The 12,199-nt window shown below is 39.6% G+C and overlaps 1 protein-coding gene across 1 annotated transcript in view; it reads left to right on the forward strand.

Annotated features, from left to right (window-relative positions):
- IFT56 (intraflagellar transport 56) overlaps positions 1 to 12,199 on the forward strand; it is a gene marked incomplete at both ends in the record, with an annotated part of 55,694 nt that overhangs the window by 2,040 nt on the left and 41,455 nt on the right. The window contains one exon of the mRNA XM_084306188.1: positions 5,722 to 5,836. Coding sequence (XP_084162314.1) covers positions 5,722 to 5,836 — 115 coding nt within the window. The remainder of the gene's footprint in view (positions 1 to 5,721; positions 5,837 to 12,199) is intronic.

Genomic DNA, 12,199 nt, shown 5'->3' on the forward strand with positions numbered 1-12,199 from the left:
CTTCCCATCCTAGTAGGGGGAAAAAAAAGCCAACCATAAACCATGCATACAAACCTTTTTTAAGTGAGAGATCACAAGGCCTATCTTTTCTCCTTTATGATTGATTTTGGCACAGTGACAAATGCTAATATCTTTGTCACTTTGGTGTCATGTGGGAAATGAGCTTGTGTATCTCAGTCTAGTTTCTTTTGGGACTGAACATTGTGTTTGCAATTCCCAATGTTGTAGTGATCAAGGGAAAGAGTGTTGACTGTAGAGGCTGAATTCCCTTTCAGTTATCAGCTTCAAGGCTGCAGTGCAATGCTGTAGGCATTGGTGTATTCTCAAGGACAAATTCCTTGATTATCTGAACTCCTGGAGCATTCTGGAGTGTGCTGGGACCACAGTAAATGAGTCTGGAGAATTCTGAAGAATTTTCTAATCCTCATAGTTACATTACACACAGACCAAATGATTCACAATCCCAAATGCCTGCAAGTGACAACGTACATAGCCTGTGTCACTATAGTCCTAGTCCATAGTTTATATTCTTTATACCTGATGAGGCTCTTCAGAAATTCAGCTACTCAATATTCCTTTTATTTGTATTGATGCTTTCACGTGAGCTAGGCATGCTGGTTGCATGGCAACTTATGGAGAGGTTTGGGAATTGGGCTGAGGTGGCCTCCGTCACCTACTGGGAGAGGTGGGGAAAAAAGTGAAAAACAGACAGACCTGCAACCCCAAGAATACCTTCAGGGAGAATGGCAGCAATATTGAAAATGGCAGCACATTCAAATGTGGTTCTTTTCCTATCGTAGGCACACCAACTGTCAGTTTCTAGGCTGAACTCTAACTTCAGCCTGACTAACGTCACACTCCCCCATGTTAGCAGGTAGAAGCCTTTCTCAAAGGGTGTACCACCAACACTTGTCTGGTGGGATCATCACTATTACTGTGCACCTGTTTACAAGTGACCCTGCACTGGACCCTTCTACCATTCACGGTGGCAGTTCCTCGCTGGGGACAGTCAGCTTCCTTCATACTCACAAACTGATTTTTTACTAACGGGGGGTGGCTAGAGACTTCTTGGCGTTATATGGCAACCAGGACCCCCCCTAGTCAATGAGAGGATCTAATTAGTTTTGTGGAGTCTTCCATCTCTTCTGTTCCTAATGGGGGAACCCCCCCATCTGTCTTTCTCACATGACTTGTTCGTAGCACTTATCCAGTGTCACCCAAGGACCAGCCAGAATCAGAACATCAGTCTGAGTCCATTTCAGGGCTGCCTGTTATAAATTGAAGCATCCAGGACCTAAGAAAGGGAGCTGCCAGATATGGTAATGCTTAGCCATTTCAGCCCGTCAGCTGTGTGTGAGAGCAGAGCCTTCAATGCATTGTGAGATTTTGGCAGAAACAAACTACAGCAAAGGATTCAGGCAGGCCTTCCTATTGACTGCCTCCCTTCCAGCAGAGATTCGGGAGCTGCTCCATCTCTTTGCTTGGACAGGACCTCCTAGCTAACCTGACTTGACTCAGGATTGTTTCAGTCAAATAATGAAGCATGACAGGAACAGGAGTATAATAGGGTAATGGTTCACGCATGAGCAGTATCTGGTTTTACTTGAGTGTTTCTGCTGGGACTATGAGAATACATGAACATGCAATGTTCCTGGCAGCTGGAACTAGAAAGTGAAGGATGGATTTTTGGCTCTGGGAAGTTCTCTAGGCTTCTCTGTCATTACTATAATCAGGAAACAAGTATCTCCACACCTCCTTTGAGCACTTTTGAGGCAACTATAAGAGGCCCCTGTGTGTGGGCCTGTTTAATGGCTCTTAGTACCAGCATTTATGAGCTTGGAGAATCCTGACCAGCAATAAGGCCAGCACAATTCTGCTCAGCACCCTCAACATTGCCAGTAGGTGTCTGTAGTCATAGGCAATCTACCTGGCAGCCAGCTTCTTTGGAAAGGTACATTTGTCCCCTGCTAGGGGAGAGAGGTGGAAGAGAGTGAGGAACAAAAAAGCAAGAAGCTGTTATGGCCCTAGTTGGCAAAAATATGCCACAGGTTGACTGTTGGGAAGGCTGTTTGAGTGTGTTGGTTGGTTGGTGGTGTGTTGTTCTTTTCTTGGCAAGGCAGATGAAAAGCTCCTGTGAAGTAGTTGTTGAGAGAATGTAACATTGAATGCCTTTTGTTGAGGGAAGGGGCAACAGCACATAGTCTAGGCTCATAGCCTAGAAGTACAGAGAAGACTAATGTAGAGAAGACTAAGGTAGAGAAGACTAATGGTCCTCATTTTTATTTATTGTGTTTCCATAGATTGACATTGGTACTGCTATAGCACTTTATTTATTGCTTGCCTTGACAGGCAAAGCCAGAAGATGACTTGTGTTTATGCATTTTGTCTTTTCTAATTAATCTCCCTGAAGCCATAGCCAAAAGAGACCTTTGGGTGCATTTAATCAGAATGGATTTTGAAAGATTCCAGATGGTCCCAATAAAGAGCAGGGGCCTGTCTCTGAGAGCTCTGTGACAGGCCTGTGTCAAGACTGAGCTGATCTCAGTAGGAAAGGCAGGCCTGTGTGTAAATGTTTGTTTGGTTTGTTTTTTGATCAATTAATTTATTGATTTATTTCAAAGTCTTCTTGAAGGACAGCTAGTCCCTGAGGACTAGGAAGACTGGGCTAGCTTTCAAGGGCACACCTTACCAATAGCTTCTCTGTTTGGAAGTGCAGTTTGCTTTCACTTGGCAACAGAAAAAAATCTTTATGCTTGCACACTCTAAGCTTCATTGTTTTCAGCATATGTCTGTTCTTGGAATTCTCTGCCCTTTGGGCATAGATTATTTTCTGTAGTGATTTATATATATAAAATATGTGTCTTTGCCCCAGGGGAAGAAGACTTCCTCCCATAATGGCACAATCTGGTAGACTCTGACTTGGAAGGGGGAAATCCCAATTCATATGTTTGGAGGAAGAATACGGAGTCAGCAATGGGGTGTGTTGCTGGGAGGGATGAGAGGCTTATGCTGGTTGGGAATTATGGGGATTGCATTCTTTAAGCAGGTCTTGTGAGAACCTTGAATGACCTGGCCTGCTTTTGCCTTATTGGACATGACTGGATGGAGAGTGGGAGCACCAGCAGGAGGCACTTTCACTGGGCTGGTCCTTCCTAGTAATTTAACAGAAGCCTGACAGAGGAAAAAATAGCATCAAGGGATCTCCTTAGTTGTGTTTTTCGTACCTATTGTTATGCAGAGCAAAGATGTTTATATTTAGGAATGTCACTGGTAGCTGCAGTGATTTCTTGCTTCATTAAAAAAGTAGATTGAAAGATTTATCACTTAGTTTTTACTTATTTTTTTTTTCTCCACAAACAACAAGAAATGAAGCAATTTATGTAGCAGTATTAAGGGATATATAATGAACGTGGATGTGTAAGAAACATCAGAACATGGTATCCAGTGGCTTTCGATAGCTCTTGGCTGTAAATCTTCATATGAGAAAAGGTGAGGTTAGGCACACTTTAGTATATTTGCTCTAATTACAATTTTATGCATAAGGAAGTATTGAATGTGCCCAGCACTGACTTCAGTAGTCTCCAAACATTTCTGTTTGTGCACCTCTATCAGTAAAAAATTTTTGAGCACAAAAATTTTGAGCACATATACAACATAACTGTTGTATATGTGTATTTATTATAAACTATATAAATGTACTAATGTACTATCAATACTAGCATTATTGATATGTACAGTACTACCATATTATGTAATTATAAAACATACACAAAAATAGAATTTAAAAAGATATAAATATGAACTAAACACTATTTTGGAAATACTCATTTTATTTGTTAATGATACAAAATATTTTCTTCCCACACCTCATTGGGTTATCTTTCATGCACCCTCACTTTGAAGATCACTTTTTAAATCTATATTGAGACACTACTTACAGATTTATAATGGGATATTTGACACTTGCTTCAGTAAGTATTCACAGAGATTTCCTGGGTGTTTTTGACTCCTCCTCTGACTGAAGGAGGAGTTAGGAAAGCATCAGAAAAGAGGGAGGAAAGGTTGGTTATGTTGATGGCATTGTAACTGTTACAACATTGACAAAATTCATGCTCCTGCAGTGAAGACTTATAATGTTGCTTGTCCCCATTGTCTGTTCCATTTCTCTAAACAAAAGAGGGCTGCTGAACATATCTTAGATTAAAATGTAATAGTTGTAAGAAGGACAATGAATTTAGGAATAAATTGGTTGATCTGAATAATCTAATTATATAGAATTATTTAGGTTGGAAAAGACCTCTAAGATCACCTAGTCCAACCTTTAACGTAGCACTGCCAAGTCCACCATTAAACCATGTCCCTAAGCTCCACATCTACACATTTTTTGAAGGCCTCCCCGGTTGGTGACTCTACTTCCCTGGGTAGCCTATTCCAATATTTCACAAACCTTTCAGTGAAAATTTTTTTCCTAATATCCGACCTCAACTTCCCCTGGCACAACTTAAGGTAGTTTCCTCTTGTCTTACCACTTGGTGTCTGGGAGAAGACACCGATCACCACCTCATTATAGCTTCTCTTAAGGTAATTGTAGAGCCTGATAAAATCTCCCCGAGCCTCCTTTCTCCATCTGAAACAACCCCTGCTCCTTCAGTTGCTCTTCATAAGACTTGTTTTCTAGACTCCTCACCAGCTTCATTGCCCTTCTGTGGACATACTCCAGCACCTCTATGGCCTTCTTGTAGTGAAGAGCCTAAAACTGAACATGGTATTTGAGGTGAGGCCTCACGAGAGCTGAGTACAGAGGGACAATCACTTCCCTAGTCCTGCTGGCCATAATATTCCTGATACAAGCCAGGTTGCTTGCTGTTGGCCCTCCTGGCCACCTGAGCACACTGCTGGCTCCTATTCAGCTGGCTATCAACCGATACCCCCAGGTCCCTTTCCACCACACAGCTTTCCAACCACTCATCTCCCAACCTGTAGCTCTGCTTGGGGTTGTTGTTCCCCAAGTGCAGGGCCTGACACTTAGCCTTGCTGAACCTCATACAGTTGGCCTCAGCCTATCCAGATCCTTCTGCAGCACCCTTCTACCCTTGAGCAGGTCAACACTTGCACACATCTTGTTGACCACAAAGTTACTGAGGGTGCACTCAATCCCCTTGCCCAGATTATTGATAAAGATTTTGAAGAGAACTGGCACCAGTACTGAGTCCTGGGGTACACCACTGTTGACTGGCCTCCAACTGGATTTAACCCCATTCACCACAACTCTTTGGGCCCAGCCACCCAGCCAATTTTTAACCCAATAAAGCATACACCCATACAAGTTTTGAGCAACCAGCTTATTCAGGAGAATGCTGTGGGAAACAGTGTCGAAAGCCTTACTGAAGTCTAGGTAGACCATATCACAGCCTTTCTCTCATCCAGTGAGCACATCACTGTGTTGTAGATGGAGATCAGGTTCATAAAGCAGGACCTGCCTTTCATAAACCCGTGCTGACTGGGACTGATCACCTGTTGCCCTGTAGGTGCTGTGTGATGGCACTCTAGGTAATCTGCTCCATGAGCTTCCCCAGCACAAACATCAGACTGATATACTGTTAAATATATGTTGTTAAAAATTAAATACATTGTTAAATGATATGGAAGAAAAAATGATATTTAATACACACCTATGCTTTTAAACAATTAAAAACACATCATCCCCCTCTTCTGTTACAGGAATATGAAGCCTTGACCAAAAAACCAGATTGCAATCCTGATGTTTGGGTAAACCTGGCATGTACCTACTTTTTCCTGGGGATGTATACACAAGCTGAACAAGCAGCCTTGAAAGGTGAGATGTATGTCTCTGATGGAAAGAACTATTTGTTGACTTGAACACTTAAAAGTGTTTTCCAGAGAAAGTATCTGGTGCTTTTTTTCAGAGGAATAAAGGATACTTTTGAGCTGTGTTTTTTGTTGTTGTTTTTTTCCATTCAACATGAGAGTTTTAATGCAGTTTGCTCCCTAAAAATAGCTTGGGCAGGTGGAGCAGCTGGAACTGAAAGAAGCATCTGGAAAGTAAGTTCTCTGTTTAATTTCTAAATACAAAACCCAGCATATGCTGACCAGCAGCAAAAAGTTACTCTTCTTTTGACTGATTCCATGTCTCTGAGCCAGTGCAGATGAAGCTAATTAGGATAGTGATACTATCAAAAAATAAGCATATGAGAGAATTCAGCATTCTCTCTTATGTGGACAAGAATTCTGTTTACGCAGTTTGAGTGACTTAGTAGGTGGTCTTACTGCCTTGTAGGTTAGATATTAGGGATCTGATTCTTCAAGACATGGAGTTTGCTGCAGTCACATTATTACGGTTCCACTCTAATCTGAACATGCATGGGATCATTGAAAAAAGAGAAATGGGAATTAGATTCCAAGGCAATTTTTACTGCCTAAAAATGTTTCTGCAGTTTAATTTTGTTACCCATCACTTTCCATTTATCTTAGTGATTTATATTGTTTCCCATTACCATTGTATCTCAGTGCTTTCTAAGTTGAATTAATAGTGATGTTCTCAGTCAGCTTCTGACTCTTGCCTTTTTAGGATAAGATTCTCAATGAGTCTTTCGTTTTCTTTTTTGTTTCTTTCTTTAGTTTTCTAGTCTTGAGCTGAAAATAGTGAGAAAAGTGTATTTTCTACTACTGTGGAGGAGCCCCTCCAAAGAGGACAGTTTTATGGCATTTTTTAGAAATAGTTAGATTCTGGTATCTCATTAAAGTCCTCTGAAAGAACATTCTGACCTTGATTCCCACAACTGAAAATGTTTTATTTCCAAAAGTAAAGTTTCCTGCAGGGCTTTGTATTCTGTGTTGTTGATTTGTGATCTGTATTGTTCAAGAAGTGATCTGTGTTGTTCAAGAAGTGTGTAAAATTCTAGTATTCACAGGTAATAATTTTGTCTTTAAAGTACCACAAGCTTGAGGTTTGGGAGATTACAATCTAGGATTTGAACTAAAAATAACTGGACAATAGATCCTGAGGTTCACTATACCTAAACGATGGAGAAAGCAAGTGGCTGTGTCCAGTACCAGTTGGAGCCTGCTCATTGTCATCAGCTTCACATAGTGCGAATTACAGTAATCCATTCTAGAGATGACAGATGCACAGCTGGGCATGCATCTTTATTAGCTGTGAGCTGGAAGTGAGGAAGGTTAATGTTTCCCTGCCCCTCAGATCAGTTTAGCAGCATGGCGAGTGGTAAGGTACGTGGTGCGGTTAGTGATACTCTTAACCACTAACAGAAAAGGGCAGGAATATTAAGAAAGGAGTGCATGACACAGGGAAAGTAGCTGCAGGAGGGAACAGAAAATAGCTTAGTGCTAACACTGGCAATGTCAGTTCCTGATTTTTATGTAATTGTTTAAGTAGGGTAGCATGCCTGTTCTTGTAGTGAGATGCTAAGCCTTTCTCTTGAGTACTGTAATACTGATGCTTCCTGGCTACTTAAGCTTGGTGGGGAGGCAGTCCCAGATGAAGATTTGTAATACTTGGAAGCTTTCAATGGCGAAAAGACAAGTGTTGTATGTTCCCCTTTTTTCACTCCTGTCACTTTACGCTTTCCGACATTGTGGTTGAATCATTTTATTTTCACTCAAGACATATCGTCTTTTAGTGCTTTTAGGATTTTTCAGTTGCATCAGTGATGATTGTTAACAGCTAAAGCCATGGCATCTTGTGATTCCTTGTGTCGTTTTGCAAAGATCCAGAAGAAGCAAAATATTTTCTTGGGTAGTGGACACAACAGGTGATATCTCTAGAATATCGTTTATCCAGTACTGCCTTTAACACTGCCATCTGAATGACAGATATCATTTGTGTTGGGCTGCTTACCATTGCTGTTTCAGGATTATTGGACCTGAATTTGTGCATACTATTTGCTGTTTATTGATGCAGTTGACATGTGAAGCCCCTGAAAGTGGTACGGTGCTAAAATAAATGAGGGAGAAATAATTTATTTTCAATTATAGTTCTGGATTTCTACAGTGTTGAAGTCTGCATGAAAGGGAACATAAATGTCAACTAGCTTTCTGGAATAGTTTTTCCACATAAAAATATAACTATCTAGAAATCAAATAGAAGTTCCTTCTTGCCACGTACTTTTGCTGCTGCTTAAGAAAATTGTTTGCTGTCTGAGGAAAAATATGCAGGACATTTAAAAATTAGGAAATTAGGGTGAAAAGCCATGAGGTAATTATTGTATTTCACACAAGATAGATAGTTTGCATTCTCTTGTGGAGTGAGGTTTTGTGTTTACTTTATACTAAATGTGAAGTGTTCTCTCAGCTTGTCATTACTTAATTAAATCTTCTTGGTACGTTCTCTCAGGAAAGAATAAATGTGTATATCAAAAGTCATATGAACCAGAATTGCTCCAAATATAACTTAAGAAGTATAACAAAAAGTCAGTAAAGAAGAATCCTTCTTTGAAGGTTTTTCATTATAGTTGTACTTCGTCTCCTCTAGGCTTTCTTCCAAATTCCTTTCCAATATTTCTAGCTTCTTCTTTTTCCCTGCTGTCCCTTTACATTATGGTTACTAATATTCCTGGTTTTGTGATGAAGGCAGAGTTACTTCAAGTCAGCTACTGTTGTTTTGTAGTCGTCCTGTAGCCAAGTTGCCAAGTGATGCTTTGTTTATTCCTTCTGCATCTGTGCTGTCATGCGTGGGTTGAACAAATGTTTTCCTTAGTGTGTGTGAGCCCATCCAGGCTTGGGAGAATGAGGCTGAAAGTCTTCATCTTGGCTGAATAAATAATAATTAATTGTTATTTTTTCATTATAAAACAAAATAGTTTTATGTGGCATTCCCAGGCCATGTGCCTTCAAGAAATAAATGACAAGGACCAGGAACTCAGCCTGGCACATTTGCCCAGAGAGCCTGGCAACCTAATCCTAGTATTTAAAAGCCTGTACTGTGCTCTCAGAAGCCATTGGCTAGCACTGCATTAAGAAAAATACAAGAACCAACAGTGTTCTGTTAAACCACAAAATATATGCCAGCAAATGTGATTTGCACATAAGTGGGGCTGCAGTTAAATCTGTTATGAAAAACAGTCTTTTTAGGATAAGCATGGAATTTTACAATTAAATTTAAGATTCATGCACAGACAGGGTTGTGTTGCTTAACCAGTCATGAGAGCTTTCTTTTTGTTGTTGTTGTGTTTTTTTTTTCTTTGTTTTTCCCTCCTTCTATTTTTTGATGGCAAAACTTTATAATTACTTTGCTTCTTCACAACTCTGTGTGTGTCAGCTCAGAATGTGGTTCAACTGAACAGTGAAACTTCTCCTTTCAGTCTCTACTGGAAGGAGCAGTATTGCACAAAAGCAGAACAGAGATGGGTTAGTAAGAACAGTGGCATTTTCCAAACCCATTTTGCTTATGCATGCACTAATGCTTGCCAGGTGTCAGATAGTTGTCACCAGTGAAAATGTACAGTTATAAGAGGGCATGGAAAAACTGCTGTGTTTTCTTTTTCTTTAGGCTGCATGTTCACCTATGTGCAAAATTATCTGCTTTCTGCTAGTATTGTATTTCCTGAGAACAGTAGTTCATTTTCATTGCATTTTAGCTGTATTTTTTGAAACAGCAGAGTTTGATATGTGGAACTTTCAAATTGCACAAGTGAAAATATCAGAAAATAGATATTTTAACTTTAAAAACTACTAATCTTATTTATTTTTTTTTTGTTTTGCTTTCTAACACAGTGGAATCTACTGAACGAATAATTTATTGTTTTTGTTTCAGTTATCTTCAAGTTACTCTGTTTAGGCACAACTGAGATGAAATGTGTATGTATTGCAAGTAACTGAGAATAGTTGAACTGACTTTTAAGTTTGAGAGAAAATAAAAATATTTTGGGAATGGGAAAATTTCAGAGAATTTCCTCTGCAGATTTCATGCAAGAAAATTTTGAACAGTTGAGCTATTCAAATATGTGAAAGTGTGAGCTTCGCTGTTGGACCGTGTTTTTTCCTCACATTTTTCCCTTACCCTTGCAATTTCCCTCCACCAACAAGACTGTGGTTCTGAGGCACAGAGAGTTTCATTCAGATGCTGTGTTCAGGTGAGCAAGGCATTCTTGCTGAGGAACAGTGGAAACAGGGTTTTCTCTGGTTTATACTTTCTGTGTTATCTGGGTGGAACTTTCTCAGAACTGTTCCATTCCTACCCACTCCCAGCTCTGTATGTTTAGGATGAGTTCAACACTTGTCAGCATGTGACGTGCTTCTGTAGAGTGTGTGTAGGCATTATGGTTGCTAGATGGGTTTTGTTAGTACTGGATGCATGACCAACATTGCCTTACACCTTTACAAGAGGGCACAAATGCCAGATTGTTCTTGACCATGTTCATCTTCCTCTTACTGCCTGTGGTAGTAACATGGAACCCACCAAGAGTCTGACATTTCTGGAGAGTTTCACTTTTGTTTAAGAGTTAGTGAAGAAAAATGCCTTCACACTTATTGTGGCTGCTTATTATATTTTAACAAGTACTTCAAGTAGGTGTCCGTTCAATGTCAGCACGTAAAAGACAGGAGAAGACTTTTAAGATCCACATCAACTATGACTTTAGTGCCTTGAACATCAGCACAGATCACAACAAAAAATCTAGCATAGAAATATTGGTGTGTTATTGAACTAGAGAACCTGTCCAGCTCCTGCATGATGTCTTCAGGACAAGGCCAATACTAGGCACTGGAGCAGGATCCAGTTCATTGCACTGCAGCATTGTCATTATACTTGTTATGATCCTTAGATTGCTCAATGCTGAGTTAAACAGTCTCCTTCTTGAAAAAGTAGGATAGCAAAAGATGTTTGTGCTTCTTTGTGGCATTGATAGGTTGGTGACAATGAAATTTGATAGCAGCAAGTAGTAATAAAAGAACAAGCCTACTGTTCCTCAAAAAATCATCACCTCTGATGAGGCAGTTTTATCATTTCCTTCCCTTCTCCAGTGGTTGACAACAGCTATATCCGATACTTAGTACCAAAGTCTACCTGAAAATTAACGTGACCTTGTATATATGTCTCTCTGTCTTCCTCAAGAAATGCATTTGGCACTGAGAGAAAAGAAACTACTGATATTTAATGTTTCCATGGTTCTGCTTACTATATCAACAGGACTACATTTTTTGGTTTATGTACCTCTTCTTACTTGGCTGGTATCAAGTAAAAGTTTCTTATTTTAAAGAATATCAAATGGATTGCATCATGGGATTTACAAAATAGGAGTTTTCATCCTCCTCCATATGCCCATGCATGCCACCAGAACTCTGTTTTTATCTTTTGCCTGTTTTTAGGTATAGGATTACATGGAGTAACTCTAGTTTTTGCCAAGAAGTAAATAATAATTTTAATGTCAGATCAAATGCCAGAATCAAGAGGGCAGCACTACAGTCACTGGTTGACCAGTGAAACAAGAATTCCTCGGATTCTTGAGGCAATGTCACTTGCAAGTCACTTGGAGTGGAATTAATGCTAAGACCTGTTCAGGAAAAAAAACAAAACCTACTCAAAAAAAAAAAAAAAAAAAGTTGTTGTCTGTACTGTTTGCACTGTGATTATACAATATGTTATTTTCAGTGTAAATTCCCCAGTCTGTACTGCTTGTACTTTTGGAGTCTTTGATGACCGAATGTTTTGAGTTGTAAAAAGCAGATATGGTTGGTTTAAGTTTCACACAAAAGCACATGTGGGGTCCATGTGCAACCCTCTGAAACTTTGGTACTGAAACCTGTGAATTAATGCTGAGGCACATGGGGAGTTGCTGTGGTATCACTGCTGCCAACATTTTGAAGAACTTGCATTTAAATTAAGGTACTCTAATCTTCAAACTCAATGGACAAAATCATTTCTGGAATGTACTATGATGTCAATTATAATATTACTGCAGCTTACACAATATTGATTATAGATCAGAAAAACTTTCCATTCCTCAATAATTAGGCTAATGAGAATTCCCACATATATCGTAGATTGAAGACCATTTAGCTTCGTAACTACTTGATGCTCTATTAGTAATATTTTGCAAGACGTTTCAGCTTTGTGAGAACTCTCATACAACCTTTTCCTTTTGGTACTCCTCTGTTCTAGCAGTTCTTTAAAGGTAAAATTGACTGTCCTCTTTTTCTAGAATAGTTGGTACAGAGGAACACA

Source organism: Netta rufina, assembly GCF_964035555.1.
Source record: "Netta rufina genome assembly, chromosome: 1".
Classification (NCBI taxonomy): domain Eukaryota; kingdom Metazoa; phylum Chordata; class Aves; order Anseriformes; family Anatidae; genus Netta; species Netta rufina.